General features: G+C 32.9%; 2 protein-coding genes across 3 annotated transcripts; both read right to left on the minus strand.

Moving 5' to 3' along the window:
• Positions 1-4,330: 4,330 nt before the first annotated feature.
• On the minus strand, positions 4,331-9,231 carry LOC106776926 (tRNase Z TRZ1). 2 transcript variants are annotated; one of them, XM_014664400.2, is made up of 9 exons: positions 9,062-9,229; positions 8,217-8,465; positions 7,862-8,024; positions 7,689-7,759; positions 7,107-7,202; positions 5,991-6,104; positions 5,508-5,576; positions 5,347-5,421; positions 4,331-4,854 (listed from the first exon to the last, which is right to left on the minus strand). In XM_014664400.2, the coding sequence occupies exons 2-9, from the start codon at positions 8,454-8,456 to the stop codon at positions 4,780-4,782; spliced, it is 903 nt and encodes a 300-aa protein (XP_014519886.1). In that variant the 5' UTR covers positions 8,457-8,465; positions 9,062-9,229; the 3' UTR covers positions 4,331-4,779. The 2 variants fall into 2 exon arrangements, with proteins under 2 accessions (XP_014519886.1, XP_014519887.1); XM_014664401.2 differs by lacking the exon at positions 7,107-7,202 and having other exon boundaries at positions 9,062-9,231.
• Positions 9,232-10,392: 1,161 nt separating this feature from the next.
• On the minus strand, positions 10,393-17,711 carry LOC106777730. Its single transcript, XM_014665456.2, has 8 exons — positions 16,652-17,711; positions 16,393-16,515; positions 16,002-16,093; positions 15,748-15,865; positions 14,469-14,591; positions 12,635-12,747; positions 12,380-12,534; positions 10,393-11,317 (listed from the first exon to the last, which is right to left on the minus strand). The coding sequence occupies exons 1-8, from the start codon at positions 17,331-17,333 to the stop codon at positions 10,648-10,650; spliced, it is 2,076 nt and encodes a 691-aa protein (XP_014520942.1). The 5' UTR covers positions 17,334-17,711; the 3' UTR covers positions 10,393-10,647.
• Positions 17,712-23,067: the final 5,356 nt, after the last annotated feature.

The raw sequence follows: 23,067 nt of genomic DNA on the forward strand, positions 1-23,067 counted from the left end.
TGTATTAAATTATAGGGATCATTTTAAAGTTATTAAAATTAATCTTTCTTTTCTCATCTCAAAAAAGAATTTTGGTATTTTATTAAAGTTTATAAAATATCATAAAATATAATACGTTAAGTTTATAAAAAATGAGAAAAAAAAATTACATACTTAGAAAGAAAAAGAAACTATAATTTTGACAGACTTCCTTAATAATATCATCAAGAAGAAAAATAATTAATTATGTATGTGAAAATTGTGAAAATTATAAAATTTAAGATCTTGTATCTTTTCATTTAATTAAAATTATAGAAACTGCTTACACATAATGTTTTTGGATTATATTATTATTAATGAATGGTGTTTTTTTCCAAGAATTTTATTTTTTTCCGCTTACTATAGTGAAATAGTATGTATAAAGTGTTAGAAGAATTTAATTGCAATTTATTAGTTTTGTTTTGAAACGTAAAAGACTAAAAGAATTCACATGATTATAGGATTTTTGGTTTCTGAAATTTAATTGATTCTCGGTGTATGTGAATTGTAACAACAATATTTTAATAGCATATAAGGATGTCTTATATTTTCACTGTACATTGAATTAAAGTTTTCAAAAGCAAACTTCCCACGGTTGTTGAGTTGGAATAGACAATTCCCTCTTTCAATTATGAAATTGGATTTTAAGGTCCACAACGAGAAAGTACACCATTTAATATATATATATATATATATATATATATATATATATATATATATATATATATAAAAGGGGTATTGGTGGGTAATAAGAAGCACGAAAATAAGGATGATATTTTTATTTTTATATTGCTACTACAATTGCTTTGAAGATCATCAATTTGAAATTCCTTTTGACGTGTATGGACCGGTGTGTACTTTAACGTGGTCTAATTGGAAAGTGAAGTTGTATTATGGTAATTATTCATAGTATAAATTGAATATATATTAATTAATTAATGAGTTAATTAAAAGTAATTGTAGTGAGATATTTCATATACTTAATAAATATGTGTGTATATCTAAAGATAGTATACATGTAGATTTAAATATGATTTATTGTTTATTAAAATATATTTATATTTATTTTAATATCTTAATTGTATGTAACTTGTTATTTAAGCATCACACAAATGTGAAGTTAAATGAATGACTTATATGATTATTTATCAATTTAAGTGTCATCCAAAGGTGAACTTAGCTAGTGTAGCTATTTTACTTGAATTCATTAATTTTATCAAAACATTAATGTATAAGCTTGTATATTATTTTCAGCTTCCATGAATTTATTAGGTTTGAGCAACAATGTGGTCAAGTTTAATCAGTTAAATTATGTTGATTGGTGAGAAAAAAATTCAATTCCAACTGGGTGTGTTAGACTTGGATGTGGCTATTATTATGGATCAGATGCTCGTAGCCATTACAAAGACCAATACAAGTGATGAAAAGTCTCTTTGTGAGGCTTGGCATAGGTCTAGCAGGTTGTCCCTAAACTTAATGTGCATGTTCATGGCAGAGAACGTAAAACCTTTTAGATCTATGCCTAAAACGGAAAATGCAAAGGAATTCATGAAAATGATCAAGGAGTACTCATAATCAGACATAACTGACAAGTTTATTATGAGAACTCTTTTAAGTGAACTGACTATCAAAAAGTTTGTCTGGTCACAACCAATTCATGACCATGTAACTAGAATGGCTAATATAGCAGTCAGGTTGAAGCCATTTAGAATGGAGGTGAATGAGTCCTTTCTAATACAGTTTATCATGAACTCTCTTCCTCTTGAATTTGGCCAGTTCCTGGTAAATTATAACACTCTTAAGAATAAATGGAACTTTCAAGAAATCAAGGTCATTTTGGTACAAGAGGAAGGGAGGTTGAAGAAAATGAAAGATCATTTTATCCATCTCACAACTTATGAAAGTGCTAGCTTCAACAAAGCCAAATAAAGAAAGAAGAACCAGAAGGGCAAAGTCTCAATCAAAGTGTATAAGGGCAGTATCCAGAAGAACCAGAAATGTTTCTTTTGCAAGAAAATGAGTCACTTTAAGAAAGATTGTCTGAAAAAAAAAATTGGTTCGAAAAGAAAGGGATTCCTTTTAATCTAGCCCATAAAAGGAGCTGAAAAGTATTTATATATAAGGAACAGAATGAAGGCACAAATAGAAGCAATTGAGACTTACAGATTGGTTCTAAACACTAGTTATTGTCTGGATCTTGAAAATTTTCTTTGTTCCTAGTTGTACTAGGAACTTAATTTTTGTTGTTATGTTGAATTGTTTAAGTTTTAACTTTAGGGTTGAAAATGGTATTTTTCATTTGTATAAACTTTCGCACCATTATGGTTCTAGTACATTATTGGATAGTTTATATCGTTTAAATCTTGACGTTAATTTTTCTGAATCATTGTTTAATGTTGAACATGTTATTGGTAGTAAATGTAGTGTAGGAAATGAACGTTTTGCTTTCCTGTGGCATAAAAGATTGGGTCATATATCCAAAGAAATGATGTTGAGGTTAGTGAAAAGTGAAATTTCACCTCAATTGGATTTTGATGATTGGGATGTATGTATTAATTGAAGTGGTGTTTGGTCGGGCCATGGTGGTTGTCGTCGGATTCTAGCTCTGATGTGGAGGCGGGTCGTCACATACTTTTATTACTTCAAAAGCTGCTTCTTTTTACTCACAAAAATATATACTGAAGCAAAATAAAGTAAAGGCTTCAACTTTTCTATGGTAGTGGATTGTGAAGGAGATAATGTCTCTGTTGCGTCACATTATACTACCTTGAAATTTGTGGCTTGTGTACAGGATTTTCGCTAAGGGAATGTGAAACAGTAGGTCTAGACCACTGGTAATTATGAAGTAGAATTTCAGCTGAAGAGGTGGAGGTAATTCTTTTGAAGCCTAATGTTCGAATGAAGCCTGCTTTGATGTGACACTGTCAGAAACTTCAATAACACTAATAGAAACAATTGGTCATTTACCAGGTAATGCATCAGTCACAGAGGAGGCATTTATATTTTGAGATGTATAACACGAATGTTCCAGATGGTTTAGAAATATTAACACAATATAAATTAAATCACATAATATACATTAAATTATTCAGCAAAAATAATAAAATGAATTTAAGATGGTTATATCAAAATAGTTATCAAAATACGTGTATGTTTGAATAAAACCGCTGAAGCTTGTTACGTTGACGGTGAGAGTTTCTACAATCAGGATCAACATGTATGAGTCTAGTTGAAATAGTGATGTTGAGATCGAGCGCTCGTCTAGTTTTTAGTGGCCATAAGGGAATGTTGCTCGACCCCACGATGGACACCAAAATGTTTCGGGTAGAGATTGAGATCTCTTACTCAAAGGATTCTAAGTTGCTCTGAAGATTGGATGAGCTTCCTGATGATCCTCCATTATCCAAATTATGTTATTCGCTTCATCTTCTTATTGTCTAAGCTATGTGGGAGGATACTGCCAAAGGTATTCTGACGCTAAAGTGAATGACTTTGAGTAATAATGTTTAATAAAAAATAGAACTCAAAATTATTTATCTAACATCCCTATCAAACATACATTTATATATATATATATATATATATATATATATATATATATATATATATATATATATATATATATATATTAAAATGAATTTATCTTTAAGCTGACCCATTACAAATAAATGGTTTTCATTATTTCATTAATTGTGGAACATCCATTCAGGACAACTTCAATTATGATATCTGAATATTTTAATTGATATCAATATTTTCTCTTTAGACAAACTGATTATTGTCAATAATAAAGGGTAAAAACCGTTTGTTATTTAATTTGTATAATGTTTTCTTTTGAATTACAATATTTAATGTTTATAATATTTTATTAAATTATATGCAATGCTTTTGTGTATGATATTCATAACATTTTCTTGTGAATATGCAGGGCAGCAATGTGTACATGTACATAAATGGTCACGATCATTGCCTCCAACATATAAGTAGCATAACTAGGTACGCAAGGGTAAACACTTTTTTCTCTTTTACTTTGTTGTACTTAGATTTTGAAAGTAATAAAATTTAAATATATAGATTTTGTTGTCCTTAGTTGAATTTGATTGAAAAAATATAACTCAATATAATTGACACTACAAAAACATGTTTACGGTGACAGTTTTAATATGACAGTTGTTTAAATGAAAAATATGACGTTTTTAACTGTATTTTTTAATAAATCTTGAAATTCTTTCTTATATTGCAGTCCACTTTTGTATTTAACTAGTGGAGCTGGTTCAAAGGCATGGAGAGGTGATGTTGAAGAGAGTGATTCTGATGTGAAATTCTTTTATGATGGTCAAGGTTTCATGTCAGTTCAAATGACTGAAACTGAAGCAAAGTTTTCCTTCTTTAACTGAATGAAACGAATAAAAAAGATAGCAAATAAAAAATACCACAAACAGCCTGATAAAAATGTAGGTAACTAATGTTTAACCTATGTTTGGAAAACAGTTCATTCCAACGTAAACATGGCATTATATTCAACCAAAAACTGCTGTTGCTCCTCCCTTTTCACTATAAGAAAGTGCAACTGCATGTTTTTGGTGATTCAAACGGCAATCCAAACATACCATGTATCATTGGATTTTACTCTGCACTCCACTTCTCCTTGTCTTCATCATCTATGATGACTGTAAATTCTACTCACGTCCAATAGTCTCAGGTGGTTTGGAGGCTAAACCTCCATGGTCAGGTATGTATCAAGTAAACTCTCTCAACTTGTCAGAAACCTTCTGTAAGCGCATAAGTTCGACCGGCTAAGCTAGGAGGCAAACCACTTACAGCTTGTTGAATTTCCTGAAAATATCATAAGCACCGCCAGAAAAAGTATTAGTGTACCTATGAAAAACTATTACTAGCAAAGGGTCTATGTGAATAAACTTTTCCATGGACACATTTAAGAGATAAAAGAAACAAAAAAATTAAGTTTTTAGTTAATGTATAAATTAATTTATAAAAACTGTTGAATTAGCTTCTCCAAAACCTTTACTAACATGCAGAAGTTAATCTTATGCTTTATGGAGAAACTTATTTAATTTTTCCTCCTTAATTTATCCAAAAAGACCCTAAGTAAACTAATATTTCACAAGCTAATAAGGATCACAAACTCACGTTTTTTTTTCTTAGTTAACTTGAAACATGGAAGGCACCTATTCCACATCAAACAGGACGGAACTTCCTATACTGAACACGGGAAGCTATACCAACCTTCTCCCAGGATCACAATCTAAAGACCAAGGCTACGAGGTGATGTATCATTTACTATAATCAAGAGCAACGGAGTTATACCTCTACTGTGTAACGTGCTGAGAAGTGAATCAAAAGGATTGCTCTGTTCTGTAACCTCTCAGCATGACTTATTATCTGAAGAACATTAGTTAGAAACACAATGATAAAACCACTCACGTATACATGAATGTTTGTTTTAATGATTGCAGCAGGTACCATACCTCAGAGAGATGAGTGTGTCCATAATCTCTGGCATGTTCCACAGTGATTGAATCGTTAACAAAGGTGCACTATATGAATAAAAGAAAAAGGGAAAAACTGGCTGTAAAACCATAATATCAACCACCAACAAAAGTTATAGACAGGGAAAAACGAGAATCAGTTCGTTCAGAACGCAATACGGTAATCTGAAAGAATTAACCAAATAGATATGAGAAGCTCTCTATAACAAAGGAGAACAAAGTTCTTCCCCAGAATAAATAAGAGAAAACAATATATATATATATATATATATATATATATATATATATATATATATATATATAACACAACAGAAACAAGTTCAAATTAAATTGCTTTTAGTCCTTTACATAAAAAGTCAAGGTCAAGTTTTCCAGCATTTAAGGAAGGATTATGACTAGCAAAGCTTCTATATTACTAATCAGTAATTTATAGCCACAAAAGTATAGAATAAAGTAATTCACCTCCAATACAAGAATTTTAGCCCGTAAGACGTCTGTGTTATTTTCATCAATGATGAAATCTGACATGGTATCTCCCGTGAAAGCAATCTCTGGTTCTGTCAAAGTGTATGTTATCTGCCAAGGACCCAGCATGGTTGAGCATTTAAAACTAAAAGATAGACCTAACCTTCTATCCCAGAGTTCAATGGTTCATAGGTTGTCTTAAGAAAACTTAATTAAATAAAGTGTCGAAAAATTTATCAACTTACTTTATATGATTTAGCATATCTAAAGCAGAAATACATAATGAAAAACCTTTATAGCAAGAATGAGACCAACGTTATAATGTGCTAATTTTTCAGAAATATATAGTACGCAACATATGAACTGAGAGAGACACTAACACAAACTATGCATCATAGAAACATGTCTGTTGAAAGGAGTAACGACAAAACAGGTTACGGAGGATGGTACTACTTTGATACCATATTGAAAGAATTAGTGCACACATAATTAATTTCGTGTATTGTGTACACATATGATTATTCTTATTTATAATGGAAAAAGAGATACAATAATAAGAAACAAAATCAATATCTAATAATGATAATCAAATCATATCATATCTCCACATTTATGCCCTAACATAATCAAATCATATCTTTAACAATATCCAATCAACATAAATCATGGAAACATTGTGTTGAGCTATTAAGTACAAGTTCAAATAGTACTTTCACAGAAACATTTGTTATTATGCTGTAAGTTCATGACTTGTCATCAGAAGTAAACAACAAAATAAGTGAACATGTTGCAGGTCGGTTAATATCTGTTGGTGAGAATGTTCGTTTATTTTTAACATCTGTTAGTTTGTTAGGTTGAAATATAGCTTGAGATAGAGAAGAATTATAAGACGTTGACAAGGAGATCTAGTAAGTCTTTAGGCATAGGGAGGTGCTTGAAATTCCATCTTTGCAATTGGGGTTTATCCCTATTTCTTCCGAATAAAGTTACCAGGTTTCTATTATAAAACAACAAATTAAAAGCATTAAAATTGGTTGACACAAACCGATGATTGTTAAATTTGTCAAATGTCAATTTGCCAAATCATTGATTACTACAGTAGTTAAGACTGACCTCCTCACCGGACGACTTCAAATTCTTAATTTCATTTCCAGAAAGGCCAATATACTCCTGTTTAAGTTTCTGTTTCACAGAATATATTACATAACCCTGCCAAAAACGTGCATAATTAGTTAGGCCTAACCAGGGAATGCTTCGGGTGCTGATTTAAGGATGCTGTGAAAAGTCATATCAAGATTTGCTTGCTGAAAATGTGATAAACAGTGAAACGAATTGCACATCTATTAAAAGTATTGTAATTAACACCATTTTAAAACTGCTTTACATATCTAAAATTACAAAACATATTTTTGCACTACTAAGAATGCAAGTTTAAACTTCAAAAAGATAAAGCATGAATTTAACATAAAATGAAGGTTCTTTATATTCTTAACAGTCCAAAGCTTCAAAAACAATGCATTGTGGTCTTTCTAATAGGTTCAAGTGGAAAGAATTTAAAAGAACTCAAGTTTGTGACTTTCACCATCAAAAATCATCAGAAATCTAAAATCAATAGCCAGAACATATTTTTCCGAAACAAGGAAACGTAGTGATTATCTTAAGACTAAAAAGAAAAGAATTGTCCTGGCTGGCTACCTGGCTAGGTATTACATGGTAAGTCCGGAAAGCTTTTACTTTAAGATCCTTTCTCAAATAAAACTCTTCTCCTGCAATAAGTCTTGAATTAGCAACAAAAGAATACATGAGATGAGAGACATAAAGTTCAACTGTGTAATGCAGCACTTTAATTGAGACAACCAAATAATTACCTACATCCAAGCCAATCAAGTTGTGCTTTAGTTCTGATTGATCCATTTTCCTGTGAATCTCAAAAAGCTTCTCTACATCCTCTTTTACTGAAATTGGTACAATAATTGTTGGGGGCTTCATTCGATACAAACCACGTGTGGCAACATACATCGGCAGCCCTCCCTGTCAAAAAAGTAAATCACTCACTGGATAAAGCTCCATTTCTAAAAATATTTATCTAAAGGGAGAAAAACAAAGAAAAATTAATCGTTGACTAAATTAACATTACAGTATTTTCAATATGTTTGAATCAAAATTTCAAAAACTGAGTCTTGGGCATGCATGTGATATGATGATTAAAAGAAAGAAACTAACAATGTGATCCATGTGAGCATGGGAGATCAAAAGGAAATTTTGGGAAACAGCACGAGGTGGGCAGCGACCAATGTCAAATGCTATTTTAAGTGTGGGGAAAAGTACACATGTTTCATGGCCTCCAATGGACAAACCCCCAACAGGGTATCCTTCAATCTCCAAATCCTTTGCTGTCTTTGAAGATTTGTCCGAGCCTCGGATTTCTCTGGCTGAGGTGAGTACCTCAGTTCCGGCTTCCATGAACAACAACTGAACAACAGAAGATGGAGATAAAGAGCAGAGAGGGTGAGAATATCCAAGTAGAAAATAACATAATGAAGAGTATTCCACTGATAACAGTGAGTAAAAAGGAAAATACAATCGAATCAAAATTTAGAATGGCACCAAAAATACAAGAGATGAAAATATACTATATCATCCTTTACCAAAACCCACAACTATTGTTGAATAAACTTGAAATACAAAATTCTGAAATCTGAAGTACCACAGAAGTGATAAAGCTAGATACAGTGGCAGACACTGTTTTAGACACCACTTAAAAGTTCTACTAGATTGAACTATACCCTAAAACTAAATACCGATATAACATTATCACTCAAATTAGGTTGCTAGCATGGTAATCCATATTGCCTCGAACAGATGATGCATCAGAAGACAAACAAAAGAAAGGCCTAATTTCAAATGGTTGCATCAATAATGTCGCAACGAAATAGTAGTAATTTACTCAGTAATATGTAAATTTGTTAGAGCACCCAATCATCTAATTTCATTTGCTTCATACTAAAAGCCGGAAGTAAAGAAAGAAAGAAAGGAATTAGGTTGTAACTAGAGCTACTGGAACTAACCGAGTGACAGCGATGAGGGGTAGAGAAACTTGGTGAGATCGCCGAGTTGTTGGTCGGAGGAGAAAACAGGGTTGTGCTGAGGTCACCACATTATATTTTTTAAATTATTCAAGTAAAAATGAAATAATAAAATCTTTAATAAGCCTTCACTTTTTGAGATGAAGTGTTGTTCCCTAAATATGAAAGACTTAGATATTCTATCTGCTGAATGGAGCAAATGATGTTAGTATATTTATTTCTTATCATCTATCTTATTTCATCTATATTATTATCTATATACTATTATTATATAGAAGATTTCTATGTACACATTTTTTTATAGTTTACTCTTTAATAATTGAATTTAAATTAAGATCATTTAAAGGGATAAAAATAAAAGTTACTTGTGTTTTTTAATTCGTTAAACTTATGTAAAATTAAAGCATAAAATTTCTCAAACTTTAATATATTCAATATATTTGTATTTTAAATTTTAAAAATAAATAAATGTACTCTTCGTAAGGTATAATTTGGTTTTAGTACCTCTTTCAAACTAAGGTACAATTTAGTCCTTCAACTTTACAAAACTCTCGTTTTAGTCTTTTTTATCAAATTTTTTTAACTTTATTTGTTGTTTGGTAAAAAAAAAGACTAAAACTAGAGTTTTCTAAAATTGAAGGACTAAACTGTACCTTACTTTGGAAGAAGGACTAAAACCAAAATTGCACCAAAATATAACAAAATCCATATTTAACTCTTTATTTTATTATATTTTGGGTTAAACTCATTTTAGAATGATGTGTGTTTTATTTGTGTCATTTTAAGACGTTATGACTTAAATATCAATTTAAAAATATGGTTTAACAAGTATACAATACTTAATATTATTACGTTAAAAAAATTATATCCATTATTTTTAAAATTTGAAAACAAAAATATAAAAATAATAATTTTAATTTCGCATTAAAGTAATTTCAGTAACTAAATAGTGATTATTTAAAAAAAATAAACAACAAAGAAAAATTTTACACAAAAGAAAAAAGAAAAGTCTTTTATATTTAGGTATATATATTTAAATTAATTATAATTACATGCAAAATTAATTATAATGTATTTTTTATTAAAATCATGAATAAAAGTCAATATAGAACAAGTAAAGAAAAGAAATGAGAAGTATCTCCTTGCACAAATATATTTCTTTCACGTCTTTTTAAAGTAAATATGTTTAAGTATTACTAAGATATCTTTGTAAAGCATTTAATGTATTTCAAATCCACCATGCATGCTTAAAAAAAAATAGTAGAAGAAAAGATTAGCAGGAACAGAGAAAATGTATAAAATAATTTCAAAGGTAGGAAAAATGAAAATCTGAATTAAGAATGGGTTTCCCTTGCTGTAAAAGTTAATATAGTAAGACAAGCAAAAAGGAATGGAGAAAACAAAAGGATTAAGAAGTGAATCAAAAAGCCCTGCCTCCTTCCCTTGTTCTCTCTTTTGCAGTATCCTATCGTGTGACGTGTTGAATTTTGAATTTTGAATGTTGAATGTTGAATGTTGCCGCTCTTTACATTTGCTTCATACTCATAATGTTGCTACCATAACATTGCTCAATGCTTTGCATCATTGCTTTCGTCTTCTTTCCCTACCACATCTTCACCCTCACTTCCATCTGCATTTCCATTGCATTCTTCCCCACCTACCATATTTCCATCCACTTTACCTTTTGGTGAAGAATTTGTGCTGTTATGGTTAGATTTCCAACTTTCCTTTCCCGACATGGCCGATGATGTATTTTCCCCGTCAGGTAAGTGCTGAGATGAAGTGGTGCCTGAGCCAGGTGGGGGGAGGAAGACTCCTGTGCCGCCGGGAACAGGCATTCGTGGAGGTGGATGCCTCTGAGGAGCAGAGGTCCATCCGGTTGAACCTGGTGGAATTGGCACAGCTGTAGGATATGAAATGGGAGGTGCAACTGCTCCTGGCACAAACAATGTCTGCATACTGTTTGGAGGTGCTCGAATGGATGGTGCCGGCAATACTCCGGTTGCCGGAACAGTGGGATAATGCTTCGGGCCTAATTGATGACGTATGTGATTGGGAGTTCGGCTCGATGGTGGTGCCCAATGAGATGTCAACGGTGGACTAAATCGTTGAGAATCACTTGGCAGAGAACTTTTTGGTTGGGACTTTGTGAAGGTCACAAGTATCCGTTGTTTGTGAATAGAAGGAAGTGCATGTTTAGCAAAATCAGTTGATTTCCCTTGCATCACCAGAAGGGACCTTCGGTTGCCAGAGTAAATAGGTCATATCAGGAGAAAGCTCACCACAAGGAAATCAAACAAATTTAAAAATCACAGGACATGACAGACTATAATATAACATAAAATTGATCTCAAGTTAAAATAATAAAATTTTAGCCAAAAGAGAAATTTTTTAGTAAAATATGAAAAGAAGTCTTTATAAACATAATAAATGCAAAAGAATATTTAATAATTGTTGCATTCTAATCAGTATTGGTATAAAAATTTAAAATCCACACAGAACAAGGCAATTGAAAAGTATCTGTCATGGTTACCACATCACAAAACCACTGCTTTAAATTGTACATTCTTCTCCTCAGGTATTCAGAATAGAATGAGATTAAAGGGCATAGCAAGCAAAATTATGCTGCATTAGCGAATGTAAAAGCAATGAAAAATTTAAGTTCAACAAAAGCCATTTTCAAAAAAATAGAAGGCTGTAGTGATAGATGAAAAAACTTCACTCCAATGACAAATATTGTCAGGCGTATATCTCATGGCAGAGAAAATGTTTTCTATATCAGAGTCGAACTACAATTACAATAATATAATAGGAAATAGATTTCATCTTTCAGAAAGAAATACAAATCCTCAGAAAACGTATCTTCAACAATGTATCAAAGAAACTAAAATTTGTTGATGCACATGGCTTTATTTCGATTGGAAACAAACATCTAATTCATGGATTAACTAAAGGATGTTGGTATTCACGGATTAACTCAACATCAAGAGATAGATTTATCAACTACAGACTTTAACATAAAAAACTAATACCGTATTAAAAAAAATTAAAGATCGAAGTCAAAATGAAGGCAATGAGGGCTTTTGTTTTCCAGTGAATTTAGAATCCAATAGCTACTGTGGACTCAACTAGATCTAGGTCTAACTAAAACTTGTAATACAAATAAATTGTTGAGTACAGACAATTATGTATTGAATTAACACAATTTCATTGGCTTCTATGATGTTAATGTGATCCTATGGACAAATAAAAATATCAGAACCACTCGCATAAAAAATAGATAAGGTTAACAAATATTACCCTGGTAAAAGAGAAAGCTTGACTGCACCCCTATAATCCCCAGGATGGTCCGAGACAATTATTCTCCCAAAAGTAATGTCACATTCAGTTAGGAAAAGCGTATAAACAGGCCTTCCAAACCAAGGTGGACAACTATTAGGCTGTGAATGATCACCCTACAGATGATTGCAATACCAAGTTACGTAAAAATATATTACACAGTTATAAATTAAATTCCTCCCAACCCTCCCAAAAAAACAAAGGAAATGAGGCAACCTCGTTAAAGAAATCCACAATGCAAGCATCAGGCTTCACAGTCATCACTTGTGAGGCAGCCAAGCGCTCAATAATATCTTGGAACAAAGAAGGTATAGATTCTACTTTCTTATCTGTCAGATTCAAATGGTGTGTTAGGCTACCGTAACCACTACTCTAGAAAGAAATGAACAAAAACAAAAAGAACACACAAAACACAATTGATTTTTCATTGTCTTAATTTTGTAGGACACAGTCATTCGCATAATGATGGCGGGATTACAGTAACTTGGCCCAATAATAAGGGTCCATAAGAACATAAAATAGAATGCTAACATAAAATATAATGTTTCATCTCATGCATACTGGTGCTGAAACCCTGCATCTACTAGGCCCACTGACCATAGTTCCCATAACAATACCCTCCACTTCAATAGAAACCTTGCCCTCAAAGTTGAGTGGGGCATGGTGATTGAGGAACAAATTGGGCCAATACGGTGAGGTGTCGGGCTTGCCAGAAGAAAAGGTATAGCCGTGGGTTGAGAGGCTGGTGTTGGTTGTGTGATGGACCAATGTGGGGAAAGATGTTGGATTAATGAGTTGGGTTGATCTTGTGCATTGATCAAAGAGTTTAAAAAGCACCAACAGTTGCATTGGAAGTGTGCTTGGTACAGGTGGGATAAGCTTGAAATGAAGCAGTTAAGTATAACCTCAGGCGGTATATCCAGTACACTAATGCAAATCTCCTCAAAATTTTCCTGATAGTGGGCCATGGAACAATATTGTCGTAGCTTAAAAAGTCCAACCTGATAATGTTTATAAGAGTATGGAAACAGATTTCTAAAGCCTGAGAATGGTAAAATGAGAGTTGTGATACATCCATTTATACCTACTAAGGGGCCCTTAATATAGAAATAAGCCATGTATAAATGTTAGTCTGTAAGAGGACCTCATACAACAAGAGAAGATATGTGAGGGTTTTGGGGATATATGGGGTTTGGTCATATGCAGGTATAAGGGTGTAGTGGCATGAGAGAAAGGGTAAATAGGGCAGGGTTGTTAAGATGCAAAAGAAGCATGAGGGGAGGGAGCAAGAGGAATCATGGTGGTGGTAAAACTATGGGGCTGAGGAGGAAGTGGAATAGGTTGAGAGACCATAGGGGAATACAACGTTCCATAAGGAGGCAGTAGTAATGAGTAGGGAAATACCAAGGTTGTGGGGCAATTGTAATGAGGTAGATTTAGTACAAAGGGATGAAACCTGGCTTTTTAGAGTATCCATGGTGGCCTGTATAGAATCATAACAATTGTCCATGGTTTGTTGCAGAAGCTAATGATGGTTGTCTTGAGCTTCCATAAAAGCTTGCATAGATTTATATAGCGCACGGATAGCTTTTTGACGTAATCGGTATATTTGGAAGGTTTGGGAAGCATGTAGACTGGTGACAAAAGCACCACTTTGTAAGGCACCCACTACTACTACCCTAAAAAGAAATGTCCAACAACGAAATAAAAAAGAGAAACATCACACGCTATTCTATTGTCCTAATTTTGTAGGATAATCACCCGCACACATATATCAATGGACAGGATTGCAGTAACTTGGCCAAATAGCAAGGGTTCACAAGGAAATAATAAAGATCCTAATTTAAAATATAATTCTTCATCCATGCTAGTGCTTGGGCCTTGTGTTTACTAGACCCAGTGAACGAGTAACATGGTGGAACTTCATCAATCGTTACTTGTACTGCAAGAGGGTAGTGAAAAACAAATAGCATGGTTGCAAAGACAAAAACGCATGAACTATACTAATGATTTGTATAAAATAAATATAAATTTGCATGAGATGACATGCCTTTGGAGATTCCGGTTACATTGTCCACATCAGGTGGTGCGTCAGCAATGGGAACACCTAACTGAATCATTTCCCTTCCACGTCCTTTTATGGGCCTCTTTGATACCACAAATGTCTGACTTCCTATTCAAGATAAATCATTAGCAATTAGCAGATATTAAAAAAAAGCTATTTGCATTAGTTGCAAAATTAACTTCATTTATTCAAACATAATATATGGGTGTGTGTGTGTGTAATGATATGGTAGATCTTTGGGAGCCATGTCCCAACAAATTGGAAAATACAACACTTCTGAATGGGTACTAATAGACAAGTTTAGAAAAATGGATTTACAACAAGAGAGACTCAGCCTTCATTGACTGTAAAAAAGATTTCCATAATATAGGAGAAAATTCCGGGGTTTGTACAACAGTAACGAATGCGCCCAAAGAAGCATCCTTTCTTTACATCCTATAGATGAAATGAATGACCTCTTCTCTCATTCTTTCGGAAATCAGTAGCAGATCACATTCCATAAATGGAAAGTGGAAACCTACTTATTTATAAGAAATATAATTAGCATTACAACAAATACAAATGCCCATTGTCAAAATATAATCATAATTGTATTTTTCTGCATACAAGACAATTCATGGACCTGAAGTTTCCTGCTTTGAAAATAATAGGTTAAAAGAGATTGTGAAAACTAAATCACATTAGACCACATTGAATGTTTCTTTGCCCACGCAAACATTAAAGTGTAAATGTAACGCGAGGCCAAATAAGACTTTCACACAACTTTAGCACAGCATACCACACCACAAATCACTCGGTTTTAAGTATCTAAGGTCATTCATACAAAATGATAGGGAAAAAGAGGGAGATCTAAGCCATAGGAATCGTGCAAGGTGAATTCTGACGGTTTTTGTGCTTATTGATGATAATTCATAATATTATAAAAATGGAAATATATGTGTGTGTGTGTGTATTTGCAACAAGCTCAAGGGTCTGAAAATGCATATTACAACAAGTAATTGACTCAGTTTAAGCAAAGGCTATTCTACCACCTTACAATTGTTAGTTAGCATCAGGGTAATTCCAAATAATTCTTTGTTGGCAACTATTCAACTACTAGAATGGAATACAGAAATGTAGTATATTGTTATTTCTCACTGAAACTGCCACCTTTCAGAATATGGTCAAAATCACTGAGTATTGCTGCATATCAATCAATGAAAGTTTAAACAAAGCAGTGACAGATCCTCCCAGCATGCTAGCATGAGACACACAGTACACTTACCTTGAAATTGTCCTCTTTTTCCAGCAACTCTCAGATCATTGACTAATAAAACAAGTTTTGAAACTTCGGTACCATCAATTAAATCTTCATATAACTTCAATCCATCAACCACATTCACCTAACATATTAAAACAGGTGCACTTTACAGATAGAATGCTAAAAGAAGAAATGGTAGAAAATTTAAGAGGTATTAGACATGAAGAAACAAATAACAAGAAATTAATAAAAGCAAACTAACATTTAAAGGACCCTACCATCTTCCCATCAAACATCTCGTTGCCAGTAAAAGATTTTCCCACGGTAGAAGCATTCTGATTTTGATTTTGCATAGAATGTGAATCATTTCCTGTAACACATAGCACAGGAATCACAATAATTGAATCAATGTGCAAGGCGATTTAAGTTTATATGCTGACTCTGATCCTATAATTGAATGTTACTCTATGTGTGTGACTACAAGTAAGGGAGTGTTTTCCTTTGGCATGCCAGTAAACAGGCATATGACATTGTATGCCAAAGGCAAACAAAAGGAAGATCTGGGACACATCCTGAGAATTATTTACTGAATTAAAAAAAAAATTAATGCATTAATCGAACATATTCCTATGTCCTCTAGATTTAATCACTGTTAGCAGTAACAAAAACCTTCAGAATTTGATGTACATTCTTCATTTACACCCGTAGCTTCACATTCTGAGCTAGACAGAGATCCTTGAGAATTCACAGAGCCATTCAAAGTGCCATCAAGGTGATCATTTGTAACAGCATCTGCCCAAGTAACCAAAATATGAGATCATATCTGAAACCATGGTATATACATCCATTCATATGTAGATATATACACATACACAAACATATATACTATATATATGTGTATGTATGTTCCAAAAGGTCCATTATTTACCTTTACTCTCCTCAGGAGATGCTATACTATTGTTATCCATGGTCCCAACCTTGCCACCAGAGTTAAGTTCTCCATTCTTATCAATCGCACGAGTCCCTTTTTCCACACCTCCAGCAACAGCCACAGCATTTATCTCGCGACCAAAAGATTCTACGTTAGAACTATAACCTTCCTTGGCAGCCTCATTCCTAGAATTATAACCTTCTTTGGCAACCTCGTTCCTAGAATTATAACCTTCCTTGGAAGCCTCATTCCTGTGCTGCCCTTGCCTAAACCCCGAACCGAATTTCCTAAACTCCTTGGAGCCAGTCTTTGCTGGATCCAGAAACCTCTGCTGCCTCCTCCAGGCTACCTGCTGCAGTGCATATACAACCTCAGACACAGAAAAGTACTGCTGCATAAGCAGCACCTGAGTCCAATTACACCTCCTCTGCTGAATTGCCCCAACAACCATATCATACTCCCCAGGCTCACCAACAACACGCAAATGGTGGCACAAGGAGTCTATGATGGCATTCGCAGCGGCGAATTCACTGCGAAGCCAACCGATAAAACCATCCCTCTCATCCACAAACCACGGCTGGTGGCGATACTGGATCTCAGTGCCGCCACTGGCAGCACCACCGCCAGCCGGAAACTGCATTTTTTCCGGCATGACCGCGTTTCCCGATGGCATTGCCATGAGAACTCGATGCCAACAATGCACTACACACTACAGTCACATAAAAAGCATACCCAGTGGAAAAAATGTGATTTTTTTAGTGGATTTCAAATCCAGTGCAATTCAAGTGGATCCCACAAGATGAAATGCAAAATTGAGGGGTTTTGAGGCTCAAAGGAGGAATATTGTTGAGGAAGAAGACTTGCACAGGAAGAATTGTAGGGTGTTTTTGATAGAGGAAGCGTGTGAGGGAATCCGGGAGAGATCTGAGAAAGAAGTGTATGTGATATAATGTTGTTGAGTTGAAGAGAAGGAAGAAGGTTGTTGGTGTTGTTGAAGAAGGAAGATCTAGGGTTGGGTTAAGGATATGTGCCCATGTTAAAGGAAAGATTATGAATTTTCATGGCTTATTCACCACGCATCCACTGTATAAATTAAATTAAATGCAATGTGCCTAATTCGTTGTTTTTTAATTATTACTTTATTAAGGTGTTGATTTAACATTTTAGGAAAGTGGTTATTTTGTACATTTATTTTGTATGAAGTAATATGACCCTAATTGGAGACATTTTTTTAGTATAGAAATCATCAAAATAAAGTTTGTTTTCTATTAATTGACTTGTTCAAACACAAAATAAAATCGATATAATTGGGATCAGTATTGGCATACGAATATTAAGAACTAATTATACTAAAATTCTTTATTGTAAATATGATTTTTGAGTTTGACTATTGGTTTATTTACTTATAAATGAAATAAAAGTATGAATGTGATATAGAGTCAGTATATTAATATATATATATATATATATATATATATATATATATATATATATATATATATATATATATAATATGGGAGAAATATAGTTTTGTGATGGTAAAGATTTTACATACTCAATTATTTTAATATTAAATAGTTTTAATATAAATAGTTTAGTTAATTTTATTATTTTAAAATATAATTTTTAAAAAATTATATTTTAAATTTCTTTGATTTCTTTTTAAAAATTTTTGTAATTTGTTTATTTGTTTGAATATTAGAGAATGTGTGAGTGATTTTTACGATGAATTATAAATTATTGGTTGAAATCAATGGTGTTGAATGTGTGTATGTGGGAGGGAGGGGGTAAGGATGTTGATGATGATGATGATGATGATGATGATGATAATCTTATTGATGATGTTGTTGATGATGATGGCAACGATGATGATAATGGTGATGATGATGATGTTGATGATGACGATAATGATGTTACTGGTAATAATGTTGAGAATGAATGTTTGGTTAATATGTTGTGTTTATTTTCCATTCTTATATTTTGTTGTTATTGATTGTTTTAATGATAGCTTACCAATTATTATTTGTGTTTGTGTTTGTGATTATGTTTATGTTTATGTTTACGTGATGATCGTATAACTTTTGGTTATACGGGAACAGAGGTTGTTACAGATATTCCTAATACAAAATAAAGACGAGAGAGGACAGGGAAACAACCTAACCGCTTAAAATCACCATATTAGAGTATAACTCGTAAGCTTGGCATCACCAAATTAGAGAATGTCTTGGAAGCTTGGCGGACCTTGGTTGGGTTATCAACATAAAACAAACTAGTATGTGCAAGGTCAATTAAAAGGGAAAATGAACAAACAATTATGCAAACTTGGAAATGAAAGTGAAGCTTATAAACCTAAGCAAGAAAATTAATTATGCATAAAAGGGAAAAGGCTAAAATGGAAGAAGTGGGTTAGTTCGCACTTAAACTCAACATTAAAGTTATCAAAAACCAAATGGAAAATTCAAACAACAAAAATAAACAGCTTTGATTATAACCTTGTACCTGAAACTTTGCTATTAAAAGCTAGAAACTAAAATAGATTGAAGGGACAATAAATAAGAAGAAATGGAACGGTGAAAATATCTTACAAGGAGTTTAACTCACTCCTGGTTGAGTATTTTTACACCACTTCTGGTTTCAAGTATAACCCACTCTTGGTTAAGTATTTTAGTCACTCCTGACACTGAGTATAACTCACTTCTAGTTGAGTATTCTATGTCACTCCTGGCACCCATAGACAACATGTCTAGTCCAAGTTTAGCCTCTCCAAGATCTATCCCTAAACAACTGTTTATATCGAGTTTACCCACTCATGGTTCAATATTATATGCCACTCTTGAAACCCCTAGGCAACATGTGTAGTCTAAGTTTAGCCTCTCCAGGCTCTATCCCTAGACAATTGTCTAAACCAAGTTTACCCACTCTTGGTTGTAAGTGTTTTAGTTCTCTCTAGAATATACAACAAATTCATTATGGGATATTACAAGGTATAGATGTTTGACTCTCAATGTGATGATATGTTTTACAATTAAAATCTAACACTTGTATAGTTACACACTCAACTTAACTCTCCTAGAGAGGATAAGTATAATTATGTGTACTGTTGTAACTTAGAGGTTGCTTCCTATGTTGAAGAGCATTAAATTATGTATGTAAGACCCATGAAAAATATCTATTTTAATAAATAGTAGTAAATTTTAGCATTATTATTAGTAATAATAATTTAATGGATAGAAAACATAATTAATTAAAAAAATTATGGTTAAAAAAATTAAAATTTATGATAAAGAATTATAGTAATTTCAGAAAGAGTGGTTCAAAATTTTGAGAACCTATTTTAAAAGTTTTTTAAGAAAAAAGAAAAAAATGGTGAATAGTACAAAAAAATGAATATTGTCCAAGGATAAGCATTCCACATTGGTTCCAAGAGTGATCATATATGTTTAAGTGTAAGTGAGATTAAAATATTATTTTTTTAATAAAATAATATTTTTTTAAAAAAATTGTATAGTAAAATTTTTTTGGCTATAAATAGCCAAGGGGGAGAAGAAGGATTTTGCACAAGAAGGAGAGGAAATAAGAGAGAAAGAGAGAAAGGGAGAGAAGAAAAGAATTAGGAAGGAATTTTGGTTGCAAAAAAGAGTAGAGATTCTGAAGGATTTTCGGGAGAACAACTTCTGAGTAGGAAACTAAGTCTGGAAAAGAGATAAGAGGAGTTAACCTTTCTATGCTTTTATATTATGATAAAATATTTTTGCATAACTATTCATGTCTTGAAATTATGTGCATTCTTAATGAAAAACCTATGTGCTTGTTGTATAACTTTTTGAATTTCTGTGTTAATATTATATGTTGTTGTTTTGAATCTAGGAATAAGAAATTTGTTAATAACAAGTTAAGGAACACTTTGGCTAGGAAAGCCCTGGTACTTAAGTTGTCCATTGTGACACACCTCTCTTTCCTAGAAGTCTACTCGATGTGTTTTTAACTAAATTATTGTTAAACAGATTATAGTCTGCTAATTTTATTTTGTAAAATACTCAATGGATATGAAATATGTGTTGAATGTATTATATTATGTTGGATGTGAAATTATGTATTTGAACATAGTAAGAGTTTGGTGGAGAGATTTATGTAGTGACATGTATGAGTTGATGAATATGAACATGATGTGAGTCTCGTGGAGAGATTATATAGTGACATGGTATTAGTGTACATATTAATGTTGAGGGTCCTAATGGGAAGGTCATCTTGATACTCTAATAACTCTTCAGTCTCAAGTAGAGAAGGATGAGTTATGCGGTGAGAGGGGTAGGAGGTCCTAATCTATGTGTCGATTTTGGACATAGGTGTTAACGGACTAACCTTGTGGTGACAGGTTGGATTGTATTTGGCCATGATTTTTGTTGTCTGGGGTGAGGAGGTCACCACAAGTGCACGATCACCCGAGACTTCCATCAATGTTATATCCAGATAATAGAGTCTAGTATAAACATTGGTGTTTGATATGAATTTTCATTGGAAATTAAGTATGTGTAATAAAAATGTTATATCTTATTCTCTTCATGGTAGCTTACCCTTACTTTTTGTATTTGCGCCGGAAAATTATATTTTTACGATGATCGTATAACATATATGTTATACGGGAGCAGATGAGGGAATGTCGTCTAATCCAATTCAAGTGAAGATAGAGGCAAAAGAATGGTAGAAAAAAGTTCAAGTTATCTTTATGGATGAGAAGTTGAAATCTGAGTTTAAAAGGTGTAATTAGCATGAAATTTTTATACTTCCTTATGAAAGATTGTGTAAATGTTACCGTTCTCAAATTAATTTTATAAATAAAAAAAATTAGTGTGAAATTATCGGATGTTACAATGTAAGCTTAATGAGCAACAATATTCATCTTCAATCTCCATACTTATGCTTGCTCTTTTTCTCTTCTCTTTAGGGAGGTTGTTCCTTTGATTGGAGAAGCATAAGATGATGTAAGCGTGAAGAGCAGTAAGACAAATACTTGCTCTTTTTATCTTTTCTTCTCTTCTTCAATGAAGCTGTTTCCTTTGATTGAAGAGCAACAACATTGTTGATCATTCAGATGATTTTGATTTGGATGCTCTTTCTCTTCTCTATTCGTTCTAGATGGAAGAGTGTTAACGGATTGGCAAGCGTACTAAATCATATCAAGTAATAATAAATGGTAAGTCCAAGTATCGTTTTCCCAAGAGACTCGAAAGGCCTTATCGTTCGCGTGAATTAAAATCGTAAGACTTGAAAATAAAAATTAATTAATTTGATGTGTGAATAAAATATAAACATGCAAAAGAGATTGATTCAATTGACGAGAAGAAAACAATGAATGAATGGAGTTGTTGGGGATTTACAATTTCATCTTATCCGTTCTCTCTTATTTACTCCTCTTGAATTATTAGCTTGATTTCTATGAATTACTTGGTATCTTCTAAAAAATGGTTAAATAATCAAATATTGTTCGAACGATAGAAAATTTGAAAAACACATCGTTGTTTTGAACACGAAAGAGCATTAAATGTAAAACGTCTCAAACCAACAAAAGTGATAAGAAAAAGTACATATATGCATGCATGCATATTTACTCTACTCTTTGTAGTTGTCTATGTAAAGTATTCACCCACTCTATCATTAAAAGAAAGACCATTGCTTTTGCAGACTATTACATTCCTTCAATATACAAGAAAACTTATGTGCCTTATAGTTGTTGCCACTAGATCCAAAATCAAAATTCTCCGTAACTAAAGTATGAAAATCTGCAAAAAGTTGTTTTGTCCCCATTTTGCGTGAGAGTGTGCTCCTGCCATAAAAAAATTGGTTTTTGTTTTGTCTATTGATGTGTTAGTGTAAAACCCTAGCTTAACTTCATTTGGGCACCTGTAATGAAAAGTATGAGTGGAAATCTTTCTTTGGCCGTGCTTCTCCTATGGCCGAGTTGGAACTGAAGATCTATGGAAGAAGGGCTAAGCTCGAGTTGGAGATTTATGGTGGAAGGGTTGAGCTGAAGTTGGAAATCCATGGTGAAAGGGCGAAGTCGGTGTTGTAGATCCATGGTGGAAGGCTCAACTGAAGTTGAAGATTCGTGGTGGAATGATCGAGCTGGTAGTCATGTATGTTGTGAAGTTGTGTTCGTGTGAGGGTGTTGACCTTGTGGTGGATCATATGCTCTCACATTTTATTACAATCTCCTTTTTGCAACATTCCCACCCTCTTACCTCACTATGTGACTAGGATCCATACATACCACTTGACGTGTCATTTGAATGTAAATCCATATATGGGTGTTAAAGTAACATTTCTAATAACGCACCAATGTTGTCAGTTATACTTTGACAATTAATCGATTTCATTCGAGTGTTAATCAAATAGATCAAATATATATTATCTGT

Source organism: Vigna radiata, chromosome 11 (assembly GCF_000741045.1).
Source record: "Vigna radiata var. radiata cultivar VC1973A chromosome 11, Vradiata_ver6, whole genome shotgun sequence".
Lineage (NCBI taxonomy): Eukaryota > Viridiplantae > Streptophyta > Magnoliopsida > Fabales > Fabaceae > Vigna > Vigna radiata.